Genomic DNA, 22,984 nt, shown 5'->3' with positions numbered 1-22,984 from the left:
AGAGTTGGAGGCTTAACCGACTGAGCCACCCAGGTGCCCCCATTATTTTTGATTCTTTATTTTGATTATTCTCTTTGATGGTCAGGTTGCCTCCCACATTTGCTAATAAAAGTGCCTTTAAACTACACGTGATCCCTTCTGGCGTGGCCTTATTGGTCTTTGAGCATGTACTTGTTTTCTGGAGCAAAGATTTCCTGAGCAGCTCTTTTACTTTTCCTGCTCCAGACCTAAGATCAGCCATTTTACCAAGGAACTCTGATTCCTTAACAAGAAATAGTATCTTGAAACCCAGATCTTGGCAGAAATAAATTATTTTAGAACATGCCAGTACTCATATTTTTTTAAGTTTTTTTTTTTTTAATTTCTACACCCAACGTGGGGCTCTAGCTCACAACCTGGAGATCAAGAGTTGCATGCTCTTTGGACTTAGGCAGCCAGGTGCCCCAGGATTCCTGTTTTAAAGGTGTGTGTTGTGAAACCAAATCACACAGTGCCCCCTACAGCACCGCAGTTGTAACAGAATTATTCTTCGTGTACTCAAGCTTTTCACTTCCCTGGTCATGTATTCTTTTTTTTTTAAGATTTTATTTATTTATTTATTTGACAGAGATAGAGACAGCCAGCGAGAGAGGGAACACAAGCAGGGGGAGTGGGAGAGGAAGAAGCAGGCTCCCAGTGGAGGAGCCTGATGTGGGGCTCGATCCCACAACGCCGGGATCACGCCCTGAGCCGAAGGCAGACGCTTAACCGCTGTGCCACCCAGTCGCCCCTCCCTGGTCATGTATTCTAAATCTATGATTTTGAGTAGTTGAAATAAATAAAATACCTAATCCATGTGGCATGTGGCAGATCTTGAAGGTACTAGATATCATTAATCCTGGTTTTTAAATTATAGTCAGCTTCCATTTTAAAGCTGATACCTGGACAAAATAGCTTAAGATAATCTTATAAGCTTTCTGTATGTAGCTTATTTTGGTAGGAATTATGATTTGGCCCATGTTACATCTCATCCTGGGACAGAGAAGTGAGGACAGGACAACATGTCTTGTTCTTTAAACGTCTTATCTATGTTACTGTAATTATTCCCAGCCTACAGATGACAAAACTGAGCGTTAGGGAGGGTAAGTGATTTGACCGAGTCCCTGCGCCTACAAGTGGCAGAGCTCAACCTTCACCTCATGTCTGTCTGACGTCAAGTCCCTGCTCTAAACTGCCATGCTGCGGTGACACTGGTTAAATGAACAGGTGTGTATAGAGCCTCCGCGATATTACATCTTGGGGGACGGGGGCAATTTAAGAGAGTTTGAGCCAAGAAGCCCTGCCATGAAGTACTGGAGTCCGGTGTGGGGGATAGCCTACATTTTAGGTAGTATAATAGGAAGCCGGTGTTTTGGCAACTTCAAAGTAATATTCTACAGAAGGAAAGTTCCAGAACCGACTGAGACAGGGGCGCCTGGGAGGCTCAGTCGTTAAGTGTCTGCGTTTGGCACGGGTTGTGATCTCAGGGTCTGGGGATCAGCCCGAGTCCAGCTCCCTGCTCAGTGGGGAGTCTGCTTCTCCCTCTGCCTCTGCCACTGCTCCTGCTTGTGCGCGCTCTCTCTGTCAAATAAATAAATAAAACCTTGAAAAAAAAGAACAGACTGAGGGGGCGCCTGGGTGGCACAGCGGTTGGGCGTCTGCCTTTGGCTCAGGGCGTGATCCCGGCGTTGTGGGATTGAGCCCCACATCAGGCTCCTCTGCTGGGAGCCTGCTTCTTCCTCTCCCACTCCCCCTGCTTGTGTTCCCTCTCTCACTGGCTGTCTCTCTGTCGAATAAATAAATAAAAACTCTTAAAAAAAAACAGACTGAGACAATACAAAGAATAGGAAGAGAAATGAACACTTAATAGGGTTATGGTGGGTTTTAAAAAAAGATTTTATTTATTTACTTGTCAGAGAGAGACAGAGAGAGAGAGCGCGCGCATGCGCACAAGCAGGCGGGGGGCAGAGGCAGAGGGAGAAGCAGACTCCCCGCTGAGCAGGGAGCCCCATGCGGGACTCGATCCCGGGACCCTGGGATCATCACCTGAGCCAAAGGCGGACACTTCACCAACTGAGCCCCCCAGGCGCCCCAGGCTGCTGGGTGCTATGGTGCTTTGAGAGAATTTATCCTCTCCTAAATTGACTAACATCCCCGACCTGCCACTGTACCCACCGTGCACACCAGGGATCATTTGGGTGACGTTGCCCTCATTATAATCTTTCCTCCTCGAGCCAGAGGAGTTGCTTGGATCGGAGAAGGGCTGTTCTGAATAACTTTCAGGCCAGCTTTTTCACAGCAAAGCTGGATTCATTCAGTGCAGTGGAGTGGAGAAGAAACAAAGCTATGCCGAGGAGTCATCAGGAAAGGAGAGAAGGTAGGATTTCAGAAAAAGAAGTTAAAATGCTCTCTTTTGTCCAGGTGTAAAAAAATGCACCATGTGGTATGATCTTCCTGGTTGTTCTAAGGTACCTATGTTCTTGGCAGCATTTGGGAAGATTATGTTAAAATGGAGTAACCCTGGCTGCTCAAGATATGGAAATCAAATGGTTTTCCCTCGCCTTTGGCGGAATACACAAAGTGTAAACTTGCCGAAGCTTAAAAGCACTGTTTTCTCACTCTTTCCATAAAGAAGGTATAAGAATGTGGTTTATATTTTCACTCGGTCCTGCTGCTTAAGACATTTTTGTACATATTCTGAGATAATATAAATTGAACAAATTATAAGCTTTAGAAATGGAACACAAAGAGAATATTAATTATTGTAACATACTCCAGACTCTAAAAGTCAAATACTCAATATTTATTTCTTCCTTCCAAGTCTTACTTAAGCAGCGGGGGTCTAGGGTTAAACTTACAGTCCCTTCAATCTTCGAGCAACACCACATTTCAAGGTATCGAATCAAAACTTTCTCTGTTGAGGGGGCACCTGGGTGGCTCAGTCAGTGAAGCGTCTGACTTGGGCTCAGGTCATGATCTCCAGGTCCTGGGATCAAGCCCCACATCGGGCTCCCTGCTCAGCTTGGAGTCCGCTTGCCCTTCTCCATCTGCCCTCCCCCACTTGTGCACATGTGAACATGCTCTCTCTCTCTCTCTCAAATAAATAAATAAATAAAACTATCTGTGTTAGAATTTTTTCTAATTTCTAATTAAAAAAAAAACTATCTGTGTTAGAATCCTCTGGGAGTACTCTTTACAACCAGAATGGGAAGGTGGAAGTCTTATTAAAATTGTGCTATGAATTGTTTTATTATTTTCTCTCAAGACCACATTCCATTGCCTCCAGATTAATCACATTCCTTCCATTTTTAATTTCTGCCTCATTCTCCTGGAGACATGGTTTTACTCTGGCCGATTAGAAGGAGCAGGACATTTTGAGCTTCCGCTTTCATGGACTTTGTTTTCACAGGTTCACTTATATTGCTACTTTTAATACCAAGCGTGCTTCGTGGGTCACCTGATATATATCAGTAACGGAGCCCATCGATTTTGAGCCGAATATAGCATCTAGATAGATGTGTAGGCTCAGGAGAAGGTCACAGAAGCCCTGTCCCTTTTCCTGAGTGATCCAGTTTTCATTTCAAGGTGACTTTCGTTGGCTACTGCCCTATCACCCAGCTAGTCCTTTATCTGGTCCTACTTTCATTGAGTAAGGACAATTTTAATGAAAACTGTTTTGTGCTGAAATGAAAGAAACCTTAACATTTCCCATGCTGAACCAGAATGTTAAAATTTTTTTTAAGATTTATTTATTTATTTGAGAGAGAGAGAGAAGGGGGGGAAGCTTGCACTCAGGGGTAGGGGCAGAGGGAGAGGGGGAGAGAGAGACATTCAAGCAGACTCCCCACTGAGCCTAGAGTCAGATATGGGCTCCATCTCACAACCCTGAGATCATGACCTGAGCCAAATTCAAGAATCAGACACTTCACTGACTAAGCCACCCAGGCAACCTTGAACCAGAATTTTTTAACACACTGCCCTTTGGGGCTCCTGGGTGGCTCAGTCGGCAAAGCATCTGCCTTCGGCCCAGGTCATGATCCCAGGGTCCTGGGATTGAGCCCCACATCAGGCTCCCTGCTCAGCAGGGAGTTTGCTTCTCCCTCTGCCCCTCTCCCCCACTCGTTCTCACTCTCTCTCTCACAAAAATAAATAAATAAAATCTTTTTAAAAAATAAATAAACTGCCCTTTATAACTCATTCCACCTCTCTTTTCTGGGTTAGTACATACTCAGACATAGCACAATTCATATTTGCATTTAGTTCCAAACCTAACTTTATGTACTCCTTTTTTTTTTTTAAGATTTCATTTATTTATTTGTCAGAGAGAGAGAGAGAGCACAAGCAGAGGGAGCAGCAGGCAGAGGGAGAAGCAGGCTCCCCACTGAGCAGGGACCCCGATGCAAGACTCGATCCTACAACCCTGGGATCATGACCTGAGCTGAAGGCAGATGCTTCACCGAGTGAGTCCCCCAGGAGCCTCTAACTTTATGTGCTTCTTAAGGCATTTTGTAATGTTTCATACGAACTGTGCTTATTGCCCTCTTGCCAGACTGGTCTTCCAGAGAGTTATTTTGGCTTCATAGCTAGATCCTTGCTTCTTGGTTTTTATTTCTTTTTAATCTTATGGCTTGCTGAATAGCTTGATGGCGAAGTAAAGAAATTTTTTGCAATAGAGGGCTGAAGAATTCAGCTACCTTACGACTTTTTCCCTAACCGGTCTTAGAAAATTAAGGAACTGATGTATTATTTCAATGGTAAATAAGAATTTTTGGCTGAGTGTACTGCGGTTTCTACATTCTAGCTTCAACTATTCATCTGTAGTTATTCTAGTTTAACTAGTTGCCCAATGCTAGGTAATCTGTACCACTAAATCTAGGACCATAGAGATAAGAATCAGGATTGTGAGAAATGGTTTTTCAAACAAATTTCCTGGTATCTTTAGCTATCCCTAGTAAACTAGTTACCGAGCTACAATAGCTATTTATAGTGCTAAATAAAGAAATAATGGCAAGAATAAATAAGTAATAGCAAGAATAAATGACCTGATGGATAAATAAATATAAATAAAATAGTAAGAATTGGGGTGCTTGGGTGGTGTAGTCGGTTGAGCAACTGACTCTTGGTTTCTTGTTTTTTTTAAACACTTTATTTATTCACTTATTTGAGAGAGAGAGAGAGAGCGAGAGAGAACATGAGCAGGGTGAAGGGCAGAGGGAGAAGCAGGCTCCCTGCTGAGCAGGGTGCCCGATGTGGGACTTGATCCTGGGACTCCAGGACCATGACCCAAGCCAAAGGCAGACACTTAACCAGCTGAGCCACCCAGGGGCCCCTGACTCTTGGTTTCTGCTCAGTCATGGTCTTGGGGTGGTGAGATCTAGCCCCAGTGGGCTCTCTGCTTGTTGTGGAGTCTGCTTGGGACTCTCCCTCTCTCTGCCCCTCCTGCTCATGCTCTCTCTCTCTCAAATCAATCAATCAATCTTTACAAAAAATAGTCAGAATTAGGGGCACCTGGGCGGCTCAGGCGTTGTCTGCCTTCAGCTCAGATCATGATCCTGGAGTCCCGGGATCGAGGCCCACATTGGGCTCCCTGCTCAGCAGGGATTCTGCTTCTCCCTCTGCCCCTCTCCCTGGCTCGTGTTCTCTCTCTCTCTCAAATAAATAACTCTTTAAAAAATAAAATAGTAAGAATTAATACATGCTAGTGATACGAATGGTTTTTCAACTTCCTACTTCAATTATTCTTCTCAGCATATCTAGCTACCTCTTAGTAAATAGTTTCTACTATTCTCAACAGTACTAACTCAATATTATCAAAAGAAATAGACGTTGGATTTGAGAATAATGTCTTGATTCACTTCCTGGTCCCAAATATTTATTCTGGTTACTTTTACTTAGCTCCATTTAACTAATGACCTAGGTGCCACTAGATGAGCATACTAGTCACTCATTTTTCCACTGGTAATAGGAATTTAAATTTGAATAAAATGTTTTTTAGGTTATTGGCTTCTACCAGTTTTTCTACTTATCTCCACTTATTTCTAGTTAACTAGTTCCTTTGATCACCTGGTTATCTGTAGAGGTAACTCATTATCCCAAAGAGAAATAAGAAGAGGTGAGTAGAACATGTTTTCAACTTGCTGGATTCAACTAATTATTTTAATTATCACAACCGTAGTTTACTCATCCCCCAGGTGTCATGAGTTGTCAAAGTACTAACGCATTATGCCAACAAGAAATATGATTAGAGTTGAGAAGAGTGCTTTTTTTTTTCTGGCTTACTCTAGTCATTCTAGTTACCTCCAGTTACCCATAGAGAGCTAGTTTTTTAGATGCTACCTCTATAGTCTCGCTTCTAGGCTCTGTAGTTCTGAGGCAGTGTTCCAGCAAAGAATTAGAACAAAGTATTACAAGGCTGTGTTTTTCAGCTCTCGGGCTTCAAATACTTTTTCTAATCATATCCAGTTGCCTCTAATTAACTGGTAAAATAAGTACACAAGCTGCCTATAGTACTAACTCATTCTTATACCAAAGGAGAAGAGCTTAGAGTGGTGACTCATGAATGTTCAAGGTCTTATTTTATTTATTTATTTTAATTTTTTTAAGTACACTCTGCCCTCAACGTGGGGCTCCAATGCATGACCCTGAGATCAAGAATCATATGCTCTACCCACTGAACCAGCCGGGTGCCTCCAATTTCTGGTTTTAAATATCCTCTGGTAATTTCCCGTTAACTTTATCACCCACCTAGGTACCACTATAGCTATTTGATCTAGAGTACACATTCTTTTTTTTTTTTTAAGAAGTAGGGATTTAAAATTGTTGTAAAGGATGTGTTTTCTAGCTTCTGCGCTAGTTATCTTTAGTTGTCTCCAGTTTGGTAGTTCCTAGGTACAACTAGTTATATAGAACTAACTGATTATGCTAACGAGAAAGAAGTCAGTTATAACAAGAATGTGTTTTCACTCGTTGGCTTCATTTACATATCTCTCTCCAATTAACTAGTTTCCTGGGTATAAGTACTGATCTGTAGTACTAACTCATGATTCACACTCTAGATAAGAAGGTAGTGTTGGGAAGAATTCTTATCAAATTCTTGGATTCAACCACTTTTCTTCAGTGTCCTGGTTTTGACTCATTATTCGAATATCATCATTTATCCCGAGGTTACAAAAGATTAAGGTACCACCAGATATATAGGGCACTAACATGTAAATTTAGAGTTGCAAAGAACTTGATTTTTAGCTTCCTGCCTTCAACTAGTTATTCTTATTATCTCTGGTTGTCTCTAATTAAGTATTTACAAAAGTACAATGAGAATCTGCAGAAGTAATTCATTTTTCCAGGAAGAGATGAGAATTTGTAGTTGGTACGGTTGTGTTTTTCATATCCACAGATTTAACTAGTTATTCTTTTCTTTAAAGATTTTATTTATTTATTTATTGAGAGGGACAGAGAGAGCAAGAGTGGGGGGCAGGGGTAGAGAGAGAGAATCCACAAGCAGACTCCCTGCTGATCAGGGAGCCTGATGTGGGGCTCAATCCCGGGACCCTGAGATCATGATCTGAGCTGAAATCAAGAGTCAACTGCTTACCGACTGAGCCACCCAGGCGCCCCTTAACTAATTATTCTCATCTCTAGATAGCCATAGTTTACACGATGTAGTTATATACCACTAATTATTACTAGCAATAACTAATTCTGCCTTTAAAAAAAGATTTGAGAGATAAGATGTATGTGTTTTTCAGCATTTGAGCTTCAGGAAGTTTTCCAGTTATATCTAGTTATCTCTAGTTAAGTTTTATCTACCATTCCATGCCTTCGTGACTTATTTACCATTTACCTACCTTTCCAATATCTTATTTCAAGAAGAAATAAGTTGCACTTCAGAAGAACCTGCTTTTCAGCATCCGGATTTCAGTTACTTTTCTGGTTGTTTCCCCAGTTGTCTTTAAACAGCTACCCAATTACCACTAATTATATTACTATTACACTTCAATGAGAAAAAAATTGAGAAGTATCTGTTTTTCAGCTCCCTGCCTTCACCTCATCATTCAGATAGTATATAATTCTCTACATAAACCAAACACAATAAATCTAGCTGATTATAGTACTACTTCCACATTCTAAAAAGATATGAAAATTTAGAAGTGAGAAGAATGTTTTCTTTCAACACCATCAATATACCAGTGCATCTTGTTACGTCTAGATACCTCTGATAAAATAGGTACCTAGGTATGGTTAATTCCGTATTGGACTAATTCACTAATTCGACAACGGAGAAGAATTTACACGTGAAGATCATTTCTTTTCCATTTCCTGGTCTAACGTCATGATCACCTTATATCTCTGCTTACCTTGTTACTTAGATACCATTAACTATCTCTTGTATTAACTCATTCTTCAAAGGAGATAAGAAGCTAGTGTTGAGAAGAGTGATTTTTCAATTTTCTGGATTTGCCAATTTTCTGAGTCACTTCTAGTTAACTCTAGTAAAGTAATTGCTTAAGCATTACTACTTATCTCCAGTGCTAATATTTTATTCCAACAGGAAATACGAATTTGGGTTCAGAAGATGATGTTTTTTTCTGGCTTGATGACTTTGAGTAGGTTATACGAATGAGCCAAAAATAACCTCAGTCTATTGACCCCGAGGTTGTCTTATTTCTTTACCTCAGGCTGAGACCCATTACCCTGAAAGCCTGCTGGAGCCAAACTCAAATTTTTATACATCCAATTGCTTTAAAAGTATCTGAAATAACCATGACCACATATATTTTTAAATAAACTCTACACCCAACGTGGGACTCAAACTCACTACCCTCATATCAAGAGTCGCTCGCTCTACTCACTAAGCCAACCAGGCACCCCCCCCCATAACCACATTTTTAGCCATTTATAGCCCGGCTGCTTTACATACTCCATGAAATTGAGCCTAACATACAGATAAAATAAACCCTGGGCCATAAAGACCACAAGCCACTGCTGCCCTTTGGTGATTTTGACCCAGGCGCTCTCCAACATGCTGCTAAATAACATCGCCTAGACTCGCGAGGCCCTCTCGGCCGATTCCCTTCTCTCCCAGGAGTTAACTTGCCTTCCCCCCCACAGCCCCCTTCCAAATGGTGGCAACCACAAGCCTTAGCCTCCAGACACAAGCCCTGACCTCCCACAAAACTGTCAAAGCCTCACCCAAATAAATCTTGTGTATCCTACTGCCATCTTGTGGTCATAAAGTTTTCTTTCGCCGCCCCAGAAATCTGAATATTCACAACTCATTTCTTCTGGTTTACCTAGAATCCCACTGGATGCTACACAATTAACTCATTTTTATTGTTTTTCAAGTTTATTATTATTTTTTTTTAGAAATCTCTACAGCCAACATGGGGCTCAAACTCACGACCCTGAGATCAAGAGTCCCATGCTCTTCCGACTGAGCCAGCCAGGTGCCCCCAATTAACTCATTTTTAGAACAAGGAATTAAAAAAAAAAAGAATTTAGACATGAGGGGCACCTGGCTGGCTCAGTTGGTGGAGCTTCGGACTCTTGATCCTGGGGTCGTGAGTTCAAGCCCCACCTTGGGTGTGGAGCCTAATTTTTTTTTTTTTTAAGATTTTATTTATTTATTTGACAGAGATAGAGACAGCCAGCGAGAGAGGGAACACAAGCAGGGGGAGTGGGAGAGGAAGAAGCAGGCTCATAGCGGAGGAGCCTGATGTGGGGCTCGATCCCATAACGCCGGGATCACGCCCTGAGCCGAAGGCAGACGCTTAACCGCTGTGCCACTCAGGCGCCCCATGGAGCCTACTTTAAAAAAAGAATTTAGACATGAAATGATTGTGGTTTTTAGACAGGAAATGATTGTAGCTTGGACCAGTTATTCTAGTTACCACTAGTTATCTATTGTTAACTAATCATCTAGGTCCCCCTACATATCTATGGTACTAACTCGTTATTCCAAAAGAAAATAAGAGTTTACATTTGAGAAGAATGGCTTTTTTAGCTTCCTGACAGCGAGCATTACTAGCTATTTCCAGATATCTCCTGTAAACTAGTTACCTATGAACCACTATTCATTTCAGATTTATGAGTTCTTTCAACATGAAATATAAAGTTAGAAAAACAAGAAATACAGGGGCGCCTGGGTGGCTCAGTCGTTAAGCGTCTGCCATCGGCTCAGGGCGTGATCCCGGAGTCCTGGGATCGAGCCCCGCATCGGGCTCCCTGCTCCACTGGGAGCCTGCTTCTTCCTCTCCCACTCCCCCTGCTTGTGTTCCTTCTCTCACTGGCTGTCTCTCTCTCTGTCACATAAATAAATAAAATCTTAAAAAAAAAAAAAAAGAAAAGAAAAGAAAAACAAGAAATACAAAGCTAGAGTAAGAAGGAAATAGTTTCCAATTCAAGGCTTCAACTCCTTCTACTAATATTCTTTAGGTAGTTAGTTACCTAGGTACCATCATGCATCTGCGCTATTGACTCATTAATCCACCACGAGAAAAAAAGGAATTTGAAGTCTACAAGAACCGACATTTAAGCTCCTAATTTCAACTATTTATTCTAGATATCTCTCCAATATCCACAGTACAGAATCATTATTCCAACAAGATTTAAGACTAATAGGGGTTCCTGGGTGGCTCAGTCGGTTAAGCGTCTGCCTTCAGCTCAGGTCATGATCCCAGGGTCCTGGGACTGAGCCCTGCATCAGGCTCCCCGGTCAGCGGGGAGTCTGCTTCTCCCTCTCCCTCTGCCCCTTCCCTGGCTTGTGCACTTTCTCTCTCAAATAAATAAATAAATAAATAAATAAATAAATAAAATGTTTTTTAAAAGAAATAAGACTATTATTATTTTGTCATAAAATACAGATAAAGCAAATTTACCATCTTAACCATTTTTATGGGTGCAGTTTGGCGACATGAAGTGCATTCACATTGTTGTCCAACCATCACCACCATCCATCTCCAGAACTTTTTCATCTTCCCAAACTGAGACTCCATACCCATTAAACAATAGCTCCCCAGTACCACTTCTCCCAGACCCTGGGAAACTACCGTTCTATTTTCTCTTTCTTTCTTTCTTTTGAAGATTTTAAGTAATCTCTACATCCAACATGGGGCTTGAACTCACAACCCCAAGATCAAGAGTTCCATGCCCCACCGACTGAACCAACAGGTGCCCTTACCATTCTACTTTCCCTTTCTTCCTTCCTTCCTTCCTTCCTTCCTTCCTTCCTTCCTTCCTTTTTAAAGATTTTATTTATTTGAAGAGTGAGAGAGAGAGCGAGCACAAGCAAGTGGGGGGGCAGAGGGAGAAGCAAACTCCCCACTGAGCAAGGAGCCCGATGCGGGGCTTGATCCCGGGACTCTGGGGTCATGACCCGAGACGAAGGCAGACGCCCAACCGACTGAGCCACCCAGGCGCCCCTAATTTCTGTTTCTACAAATTGAACTACTCCAGGTATCACAGATAAATGGAATCATTCAATATTTGTCTTTTCGTGTCTGGTTTATTTCACTTAGCTTGATTCCTTCAAGGTTCATCCATGTTGTAGCATGTGTCAGAATTTCATTCCTTTTTAAGGCTGAATAATATTTTATTGTATGTATATACCACATTTTATTTACCCATTCATCCATCAGCGGACATTTGGGTTGTTTCCATCTTTCAGCTATTGTGAATAATGCTGCTCTGAACAGGTGTATACAGATATCTGTTCAAGTCCCTGCTCTCAGTTCTTTGGGTTGTATACCCAGAAGTGGAATTGCTGGATCATATGGTAATTCTGACTAAGTGTTTGAGGAACTGCCATACCATTTTCCACAGTGACTACACCATTTACATCCCCACCAGTAATGCACAGGGTTCCAACTTCTCCACATCCTTACCAACACCTCTTATTTTCTATTTTGTGGATAATAGTCATCCTCCTGGGTGTGAAACAGTATCTCGTTGTGGTTTTTATTTTTTTTAAGATTTTATTTATTTATTTGACAGAGAGAGAGAGACAGCCAGCGAGAGAGGGAACACAAGCAGGGGGAGTGGGAGAGGGAGAAGCAGGCTCCCAGCGGAGCGGGGAGCTGGATGAGGAGCTCGATCCCAGGACCCCGGTACCATGCCCTGAGCTGAAGGCAGACGCTTAACGACTGAGCCACCCAGGTGCCCCTCATTGTGGTTCTGATTAAGACTAATACTAAGAAAAATATGTTTTTAGCCTTTTGGCTTCAAATATTTATTCTGCTTTTATATGGTTAATTCTATTTAAATCTCTCCGTGTAACTGTCATTATCTACATTATTCACTGGATATTTAAAAAAATAAGAATTGTGGGGTACCTGGGTGGCTCAGTCGTTAGGCGTCTGCCTTCGGCTCTGGTCATGATCCCAGGGCCCCGGGCTCGAGTCCCACATTGGGCTCCTTGCTTGGCAGGGAGCCTGCTTCTCCCTCTGCCTCTGCCTGCCACTCCCTCTGCTCTCTCTCATTCTCTCTTTCTGACAAATAAATAAATGAAATCTTTTTTTAAAAAGTAAAAAGAAATCATAGAGACACAGTTAAAAACATGACTTTTATCATTCTCGAAATTCTATGAATTCTTCACCCATCCTTGAGAAACGGGTAAAATTGAAAACCATCAAAATAATTGGACTTCTTAAAAATTGGATTGTATGAATGGAAGGTGTTTATAAGAAGTGATGACTCTGGAGCTTACCATCCCAAAGGACAGCACTGAATAGTTAATCTGTTCCTTGAGGGACTAGGATGCTGATGTCTTTCGGATCCGGATCATGACGTGATTGCTGATCTTTCACCAGAGTATAAGTTAGCTTTTCCTCGCACCAGGTCCAGCAAGTTATTGGGCACTGGGTAAATACATATATTTTTTTTCCTAACTGTAGTCAGAGGGAAGTAGCAGGGTGCACAGCGGCTGTCATTTAGCGGTATTGGACACTATGCAAAACATCACTTTAAGGGAGAAACAGAGCCCTCAATCTGCCCTGGCTCTTCTTTATTTGATATTTATCAGTGGAGAGCTAGAGCTCTGGAAGACAGTTCTAGACAAAGGGAGATGGAGGAAGACGAAGAGGAGGAGGAGAAACAGGAGAAAGTGGAGGAGAATAAAAAAGTGGGAACATGGGGCACCTGGGTGGCTCAGTCCGTTAAGTATCTGCCTTTGGCTCAGGTGATGATCCTAGGGTCCTGGGATCGAGCACCGCACCGCCTGGGGCTCCCTGCTCTGCTGGGAGGCTGCTTCTTCCTCTCCCACTCCCCCTGCTTGTGTTCGCTCTCTCGCTGGCTGTCTCTCTCTGTCAAATAAATAAATAAAATCTTAAAAAAAAAAAAAAGTGGGAACTAACCCAAGTCCCCAGCACCTGCCCAGCCCAGAAACACGTGCGCTTTTGCAGAGGACCTGCAGCGGGGGCGCGGAAGCGGAGCTCAGCAGGCAGAGGGTGTAAGCCCCACAGTCGCGTCCAGCACGTGCAGCGCAAGCATTCTTGGATGCTCAAAACAGTGGACAGGTTTCTCCATTTCTACTCTTGATGTGAATTCCTTAATACAAATCTGGGGTATTTGTTCCTATCGCAAGAGGGAGGTTTGGGTTTCTTAGAGCGTGCATCCGAGCACCCACAGTGCCCTGTAAAACCCAACCTCAAGCTGCCGCTCCGGAGCGCCCAGGAGAGCTTGATGGGCTCCACTTTCCGCGCGTATGGCAAAAACCCAGAGCAAGCAGCCCTCTAGCTAATCGTTTCGTCCGGTCACTAGCCCGGTTCGTGGACTCTGGGTGCGAACGGAACCCAACCAGAGTCCCATCCATTGGTCACTGACTTGCCGGAGGGGAGAGTCGTGCTCAGAGCTCACACGGCGACGGGGATACCGTCGCTTCAGTGCTGGGGCTGCCACGAAGCCCCCCCGCAACTTCTCCAGCCCTACCTCTGCGTCCCTCGCCCTGGAGGAGCTTAGGGCGAGAACCCTGCACCGACCCGCGTGCAGCGAGGGCAGGCGGCGAGACGTTCTCCCAACGCGTCTCCCAGGGCTCGGGAGAGCTGTGGGAAGTTTCCTTCCCCACCCCTTCCCCGCCCCCGGCTGGCTGGCACCACCCACCACCCCCCACGCCAAGGCAGTGCCCCGCGGGAGTCGGGAGTTGTCGCCCCCCCCCCGCGCGCGCGCCCCCTGGCGGTAGCACCCTTCCGGCAAACGCTCCGCCTACTTCGTGGCCACGCCCCGGCCTCGTGCTCGCCCCGACAAGTCCCGCCCACCACACACCTGGCCGTTGGAAGTAACGGGGATCGACGGCGTCTAAGAGCGCGCGGACGTTGAAGCTGAGGTAGAGGCGTAGTAAACCGCACCCCGCACAGAGACAGGCCCGGACCCCGGAGTCTCCGCGGGCCGCCGCGCGAGTCTGTGGAGGCGTTCTGGACATGGAGCCTCCGCCCGAGAGCAGCCAAGAGGGCACCGCTTGCCGCAGCCTGGAAGTCGATGAACTTGGAGGAGAACCGTTGGGTGAGTGCGCGAACCGGGACGCGGGTTTGGCGAAGTCTACGAAACGGCCTTTCCCCGGGGGAGGCGAGTGGACGGGACGCCGCAGTGGCGCGGCAGATGTCGCCGCTCTCAGGTCGCCGTCCCACGCGCCCTGGGCTCCAGCGCCCTGATCTCTCTTTTCTTTTCCAGATACGAAGCCTGCGGTGGTCTCCGTAACGGGAGGAGACGTCGAGAAGGAGCTCTGGCCCGAACCTGAGCAGGAAGCCGCGACAGGAGAAGAAAGCCACGGTGGCGCGGGAGCAGCGGGCCCCGTGGACGACGAGAACCACACGGGCGGCGGCTGCGGGCAAGAGCCCCCGCAGCAGCAGCAGCAGGACGAGGCCCAGGCGGCCGCCGAGGGGCCGCAGCCCCAGGAGCGGCAGCAACGCCTCCACCGCAGCGCGTTCCCCCGGCTAGAACTGAAGGAGCTGGAGAGCGTTTTCCAACGCACTCAATACCCCTACGTGTTCGGGCGGTGAGTGGCTTGCTCTGGCGCCCCCCCCCCCATCTCTAGGACCCTCGGGGACGCCCTGGGCTCTCCCCTAGGTCTCTCTCCCCGCCTCCAAAGCCAAAGCTACCTAGGGGGCCTCGAGCTCTTTCCAAGGTGGGGACGATGCCCCCGTGGGCATCAAGGTAAATATTTTCATGCAGTATATAAACGAATCGTCAGGAAACTCTCGGGTCGGGCTCCTGTTTTTGTAAATAACATTCTATTGGATCACGATCGCGATCAGGATCAGGAGTGACATCAGGGTGCAAAATGAGGCGCGGTTGTGCGAGTGAAGGGGTGGATCTTGCCTTTATTTAACATTCTGATAATTTGGTGGTCCCGGAATTTTTTGTGCATTAGTCTTGACTTTTAAATACTACATTAAAATTGTTAATCTTGAATTCTGAAGTTTTTCAAGGTACCCTTAAATTGTGTACACAAAGGAAGATTGTCCCTAAAGCAAGCCCGGCCTTGGGTATTAAAGAAATGTGTGCTGGGGAGTTGGGGGGAAATATAAATTTAAAAACAAGCATGAAATGTACATTGTATATCATTTCATCCACAACTCCAGATACTAAATATTTGCAATTTTCTTCCCTCAGAAAGAAGCTTTCCATACCCATAGATGTGATGGAAGTCCGTAAACCTGAAAAAAGCGATTCGGCTGGGCAGCCATTCTAAAACCTGCTTCAGGAGTTAAAAGCTTTTGTTCTAGACATTCTCAAGTTGTTTTGGTTGCCTTTTCCATGTTTGGGTAGTAAGTTTTGAATTTTAGGGCTTTGGTGAGTGGAAAATGGGATAAGTAAATCCCACTTTATGGAAGTTGCCCATTACCGTTAAAGGAAAACAATAAAATAAAAGAGAATTAAACTGCTTGTCTTGTTTCCTGCACAAAATTAAATATAAATAAAGTTCAGCTCTTTCTAACGAGTATCATTCAGGGAGCAATTCTGGGTGGAGTCATGTTGGGGCTGGGTCAAATCTGGGAAGTATGCACATTAACACAAGAAGACCTAGGCTAAGAGAGGATTAGACTATATTGTTATTTTTAATTTTTATTTTTTTAAAGATTTTATTCATTTGAGAGAGAGAGCAGGGGGAGGGGCAGAGGGAAAGGGAGAAGCAGACTTCCCACTGAGTGCCAGAGCCTGATGGGGGGCGGGGGCTTGATCCCAGGATGCTGAGATCATGACCAGAGCTGAAGTCCCATGCCACCCGGGTGCCCCTGTACTGTTATTTTAAATATTTAAAACCAGGCATAAGTTCTTAGCTAAATCCACAAAAAAAGTGGATTTATAAATATTCAGGCCTTGGGGTAAGGGAATTATTCCCACACAGAGAACACACTATATGAGTAATGTCTGTTCATTTACACCGAGACTGATGCAGGGAGATAGCTTTTATTTCTTGTTTTTTAAAAGAATTAATTTTTAAAAGATTTTATTTATTCTTTTGAGAGAGAGAGAAAGCACAAGAGCGGGGAAGGTCAGAGGGAGAACCAGACTCCTCGCTGAGCGGGGAGCCCAAATCGGGGCTTGATCCAGGAATCCTGGGACCCTAGGATCATGACCCGAGCTGACGGTAGATGCCCAACCAACCAAGCCACCCAGGTGCCCCATAAAGACTTTATTTATTTGAGAGAGCGCATGAACAGGGGGAGGGGTAGATGGGGGAGAGTGAGAGAGAATCTCAAGCAGAATCCCCACTGAGTTTGGAGCCCAACACCAGCTCCATCTCACAACCCTGAGATCATGACCAAGATTCAACCAATAGACTCAACTGACTGAGCCACCCAGGTGCCCCCCAGGGAGATAAATTTCAAGTCCAAGTGCCTGGTTCTCCTGTTGTTGCTTTAGTCTGTAGTAAAGCACTGTAGACAGTGGCAGCCCTACCTTTTAATTTTCTGAAATACTTTCATGTGTTAGCCTGAAAACATTGCTTAAAATACATTATAGTGGAGGTTGGAGGAAACTGGACATTTGTCTAAAAATTGAAGCAAATGAGAACAATTTTTATGCTAAAACCTGGGAAATAACCATCTTGAAAAAAGTTTCACTGAGTTAAGAAGAGTGAAAAGGTTAGAGAAGAATTGCATACAAACATACCTTGCAGATATGACACAAATCGAACTTCATGAGTGAATATTCTCAAGGAATTTCTAAGGATATGTTTTTCGATGGTACTATTTTGAAGAGATGGGTTTTATGGAATTTGGTGTTGGTGGCGAGGCTTTCAATTTAGGCCAGATTCCTACCTGTGTTAATTTGAAATAGTTTTTCACGTGTTCAGGCAGTAATGTCTAATTTGTAGGTCAAAAGACTACCATTTGAGACCAGAGAAAATCATAAGTTATCTTAAGAGAGTATTGGTGAAAACCAAAATCCAGGATGAGTTATTAGCTTTGTCCCATGGTATGCATATGAGTGTAGTCGCGGAAATGGGATACAGATCTGGCAGTCTTGAGTTTTAGTGAATTTAGACCCAGTTTGTCTAAATTTTCCTTAACTCTACAGGCTAAAATATCAAGGCAGTATCCGGGGCGTCAGCAACTCTTATGTTCTAGTAAGAAGCCACAATGCCCAGGACTTCCTTGTCAGGTCATCTTTGTAACTCTCAAGAGGTTTTCCGAAGATGAATAACCCCTTAGATATCTTTGAGGGAAACCTGTTTTAAAATCCAACTTCCTCCTATTGAATACTTTTTTTTTTTTAAAGATTTAATTTATTTATTTGACAGAGATAGAGACAGCCATTGAGAGAGGGAACACAAGCAGGGGGAGTAGGAGAGGAAGAAGCAGGCTCATAGCGGAGAAGCCTGATGTGGGGCTCGATCCCATAACGCCGGGATCACGCCCTGAGCCGAAGGCAGACGCTCAACCTCTGTGCCACCCAGGCGCCCCTGAATACTTTTTTTTAAAGATTTTATTTATTTATGTGACAGAGAGACAGCCAGCGAGAGAGGGAACACAGCAGGGGAGAGGGAGAGGAAGAAGCAGGCTCCCAGCCAAGGAGCCCGATGTGGGACTCGATCCCGGAACGCCAGGATCACGCCCTGAGCCGAAGGCAGACGCTTAACGACTGCGCTACCCAGGCGCCCCTGAATATTTACTTTAGACTCCGGAAGCTTTTATCACGTTCAGCTTCCCCTACAACCAGGACAACACTGTCCCTAGATTGTCGGGGGCAGAGGCAGCTGGACACTGAGGGTCTGCTGTCAAGATACCGACATTTCTTCATCTTGTTACCAGGCTTAGCGGCAGCAGAAGATACCGGTGCAGTTCATCAGCTAGACCCACATTCAAGAGCTGGAAAAACCATTAAAGAATATTAAAGGTGGGAGGAGAGAGACAAGGCAGGAATTACAGTCAAAAGCTTAGCACGTAGTAGATGCTCTCTAAGGGTAAACCGAAGAAGAGGCTGCAGTGGTAACTTTCTTAAAATATTTTACTAATAAAAAAATAGGTTCTCCCACTGGAGTTTAATATCTCAGTGGCATAAAGAGTTGTATGTTGTGGGGTTGTTTTTCTTTTTTTGTTTTTTGTTATTTAAAGATTTACCTATTTGACAGAGGGAGAGAGTGAGACAGAGAGCACAAGCCGGGGGAGCAGCAGGCAGAGGGAGAAGCAGGCTCCCCAATGAGCAAGGAGCATGATGCGGGACTCGATTCCAGGACCCTAGGATCATGACCTGAGCTGAAGGCAGACGCTTAACTGACTGAGTCACCCGGGTGCCCCTGTGGTTGTTTTTTTTTTTTTTTTTTAAGATTTTATTTATTTATTTGAGAGAGAGTGAGCACAAGCAGGGGGGAGTGGCAGAGGCAGAGGGAGAAGCAGGCTCCTGGGAGCCTGAGGCTGGGCTCGACCCCAAGACCCCAGGATCATGATCTGAGTCAAAGGCAGATGCTTGACCAACTAAGCCACCCAGTCTCCCCTATTTATAATATTCTTAGTTGATCTAACAGATAATGGTTTGTTCAAAAGAATAATAGCAAAAATGTATTCAGTGATTATAGCATATGGATAAGTGAAGGGAATGACAGCACAGTTATACAAGACAGGAGAAAGGAACTGGCCACACTCCGCATAAGGTACTTGTGCTACCAGTGAAATGATCTAGTGTTTCTTGAAAGTGGACTTATTTGTTGTAAATGTATATTGCAAATTCTAGGGCAACCACTAAAAAAAATTTCTAAGTGTTACTGAGATGTTAAGAGAGGAGAGAAAATTGAATCATAATAAAAAGTTCAATGAAAACCAGAGGAGGCAGAAAAAGAGTGGAAGACAAAATAGAAACCAAGAACAATAACAAAGAATAGAAAATGATCATAAAAATGGTAGCTATTAATCAAAATATATCAAGAATAATTTTAAATGTGAATAGTCTAAATATGCCAATTAAAAGAGAAAGTAAGTCTGGATAAAAAAATAAATAAGAGCCAACTACATGTCACCTAAAGAAGCCTACTTTGTTTTTAATTTTTTTATTTTTCAAAGATTTTAAGTAATTTCTACACCGAACATGGAGCTTGAACTCACAACTCTGAGATCAAGAGTCACACCCTCCTCTGACTGAGCCAGCCAGGCACCCCAGAAACCTACTTTAAATATAAAGACACAGGGCACCTGGGTAGCTCAGTCACTTAAGCGTCTGCCTTTGGCTCCGGTTGTGATCTTAGGGTCTTGGGATCAAACCCCTCGTTGGGCTCCCGGCTTGGTGGGGAGCCTGCTTGTCCCCCTCCCTCGGCCTGCCACTCCCCCTGCTTGTGTGCTCTCTCTCTCTCAAATAAACCAATGAAATCTTAAATAAATAAATAAATAAATAAATAAATAAATAAATAAATAAATAAAAGACACAGGGGTGCTTGAGTGATGGTTAAGCATCCAACTCTTGGTTTCGGCTCGGGGGGTGATCTCAGAGTTGTGAGATCGAGCCCTGCATCAGGCCCCACACTCAGCATGGAGTTCACTTGAGATTCTCTCTCCTTCCTTCCTGCCCCTCCCGATTGTGCTCTCTCTCTCTCAAATAAATAAATAAATCTTTAAATAAATAAATACAAAGACACAGATAGCTTAAAGGTAAAGACATTGAGAAAGATATACCATGCCAACACCCAGCAAAACAAAGCTGCACTATCTCAGACAAAGCACGCTTCAGAACAAGGAAAATTATCAGGGATAAAGAGGGGCATTACATAACAGCAAAAGACTCAATTTTCCAGAAGGCACCAATCCTTAATGTGTACATGCTTAACAACACAGTGTCAAAATACATGAGTCAAAAACTGACAGAACCGCAGGGAGAAATAGACAAATCCATTATTGTACTTGAGGACTTCAACATCCCCTCTGTTACAAACTGACAAAGACAGCAGGTAGAAAACCAGTAGAATCAAATATAATTGAACTAAGAGCACCATCCATAAACCAGATCTAATTGACATTTATAGAATACTTCAACAACAGCAGAATGCTTATCCTTCTCAAGCGCACATGGAACATTCACTAAGATAGACTATATCCTGGGCCATAAAACACACTTCTAGATAACACATGGATCAAAGAATAAACCTCAAGAGAATTAAAAAAAAAACATTTTGAACTAAATGGAAATGAAAACACAACTTGTCAAAATTTGAGGATGCAAAGGAAATCAGTACATGGAGAGACATTTGTCACAATGAATGCATATATTAGAAAAGAAGAAAAATCCAAAATTAATAATCTCAGTTTCCACCGTAGGAACCTAGAAAAAGAAGAGCAAGTTAAATCCAAGTAAGCAGAAGAAAAGATATAAAAATCAGAGCACAAATCGTGAAATTGAAAACAAGAAAACAATAGAGAAAATCAATGAATCCAAAAGTTGGTTATGTGAAAATATTGATAAAAGTGATAAGTATCTGTTCAGGCTAACCAAGATAAAAAGAGAGAAGACACAAATTGCTACCATCAGAAATGAGAGGGGGACATCACTTCTGATTCTGCTGACATTAAAAGGATAATAAAAGCATATTATGAACAACTCTGGCCACAAATTTGATAACTTAGAAACAATGGCCCAATTCTTTGAAAAACACAATCTAACAATACTCATAAAAGAGAAATAGACTATATGAATAGGCCTATATCTATTTTAAATTGAATCAATAATTAATAACCTTCCAAAACAGAAAGCACCAGGCACAAATGGGTTCACCGGGGGAATTCTACCAAATGTTTAAGGAAGAAATGATACGAATTCTCTATAATCTGGTCTAGAAAATAGAACCAAGGGAATGCTTCCTAACTTGTTCTATGAGGTCAGCATTACCCTGGTACTAAAACCAGACAATACATTGTAAGAAAGGAAAACCAAAGACCAATTACTCTCATGAAAAAATGCAAAAATCCTCAACCAAATATTAGCAGATCAAATCCAACAATGTATGAAAAGAAGTATATACTATGACCAACTAGGATTTATCTCAGGTATGCAAGGCTAGTTCACATTCAAAAAGTCAATTAATATACTCCATCACATCAACACTCTAAAGAATGACATGATCATATCATCAGATGCAGAAAAACCACTTGACAAAATCCAACACCAACTCATGCTAAAAACTCTCAGCAAGGGGCTCCTGGGGGATTCAGGGGGCTAAGCATCTGCCTTTGGCTCAGGTGATCCGTGGGATCAGCCCGCATCAGGTTCTCTCCCTCTCCCTCTACCTGTCTCTCCCCCTGCTTGTGTGTGTGCCCTCTCTCTCTCTCTCTCTCTCAAACAAATAAAATCTTCAAAAAAACCAAAAAACCTCTCATGACCTGAGCCGCTTAAGGGCTGAGCCACCCAGGTGGCCCCAGGCGGCCGTTTTCTTATCTTTTTTTTTTTTTGTTGTTGTTGTTATTTTCAAATTATCCTTTGCTACAATTCAGGCTTTTCTATGATCTCAGACAATCACCCCTTGATCTTATTGAGCCACAAATTAGCCGGCACTGACTGAGCCAATGGAAAGTCTTTCGAATTACCACATGAAAGAATCCAGCCTGAGGTTAGTCATCCCCCCCACTAGTGACAATTTCCGTACAATGTCTTCATAATAGGACCACAATAAGGAAGATCAAAATCTGAGGTGTTAGAAATGTCTCAATAGAAAACTTTGACTAATGCATTTGGTAGTTAAAGAATTTTGAATGTGTGTGATCCCCGAGGCATAATTAATTCTCACCTAACATTTCCACCTTTGTGCGGTGGGTGGAACTTTGTTGGAAATTGTTTTTGTAGTCTGTTTCCTGTAGTCTTCAAGGTACTTTTCGCTGTCTTAAGAATTAAATTGACGTGAGATTAACAGGAGAATCGAAATTCCATATAGAGGGAGAACCCACATAAGCATGAGAGATTCCCAAGACAGGCAAAATGAGGTATAAATATCTTTCTGGACTAAGGAGGAGGAGTTAGGAGTCCGGGGGCGCTTCAACGGGAAGCAGGACAATTCACAGGAAGAATAGAAGAGTAAATGTTTGGTAAACAAATCTTTATGGATCATAGAGAAACAACAGGACAAAGAGAATTGTAACGGATTTGCTAACTTCCTCCCTATTGCCCCTAGTTCAGATTATAATGTAGTTGTCTATGGTGATCGCTCCCTTCCTGGATCTGGTCCTCTATCTAAATTCTTTTAGGCATTTAGTGGGAAGGTCTTTTTTCCCCAGCCCCAAATTCCATATATTCTGTTCTATGTTTTTTTCCTAAAGTTTTTAAATTTTACATTTAAGTCCATGATGCATTTTGAGTTGATTGTTGCATAATATATGAGGTCTAGTTCAAGGTCAGTTTTTTTGCCTATGGATGTCCAATTGCTGCAGCATCATTTGTTTAAAAGTCTATCTTTCTGGGACACCTGGGTGGCTCAGTCGGTTAAGCAGCTGCCTTCAGCTCGGGGTCCTGGAATGGAGTCCCGTGTCAGGCTCCTTGCTCATCCGGGAGCCTGCTTCTC

The 22,984-nt window shown here is 43.4% G+C and overlaps 1 protein-coding gene and 1 long non-coding RNA gene across 4 annotated transcripts in view; one reads left to right on the top strand and one right to left on the bottom strand.

Annotated features, from left to right (window-relative positions):
- Positions 1-22,984, bottom strand: part of LOC125281835 (uncharacterized) — a 358,739-nt gene that overhangs the window by 109,876 nt on the left and 225,879 nt on the right. The gene's annotated exons all lie outside the window — the stretch shown is intronic.
- Positions 14,192-15,885, top strand: LOC113241288 (rhox homeobox family member 1-like). Its single transcript, XM_026478908.4, has 3 exons — positions 14,192-14,508; positions 14,677-15,001; positions 15,619-15,885. Exons 1-3 carry the CDS (start codon positions 14,427-14,429, stop codon positions 15,695-15,697), a joined length of 486 nt encoding a protein of 161 aa, XP_026334693.2. The 5' UTR covers positions 14,192-14,426; the 3' UTR covers positions 15,698-15,885.

This window comes from Ursus arctos, chromosome X (genome assembly GCF_023065955.2).
Source record: "Ursus arctos isolate Adak ecotype North America chromosome X, UrsArc2.0, whole genome shotgun sequence".
In the NCBI taxonomy this organism is placed as follows: Eukaryota; Metazoa; Chordata; class Mammalia; order Carnivora; family Ursidae; genus Ursus; species Ursus arctos.
Note: the sequence above shows the minus strand (reverse complement) of the source record. Positions and strands in the feature narration are given on the sequence as shown.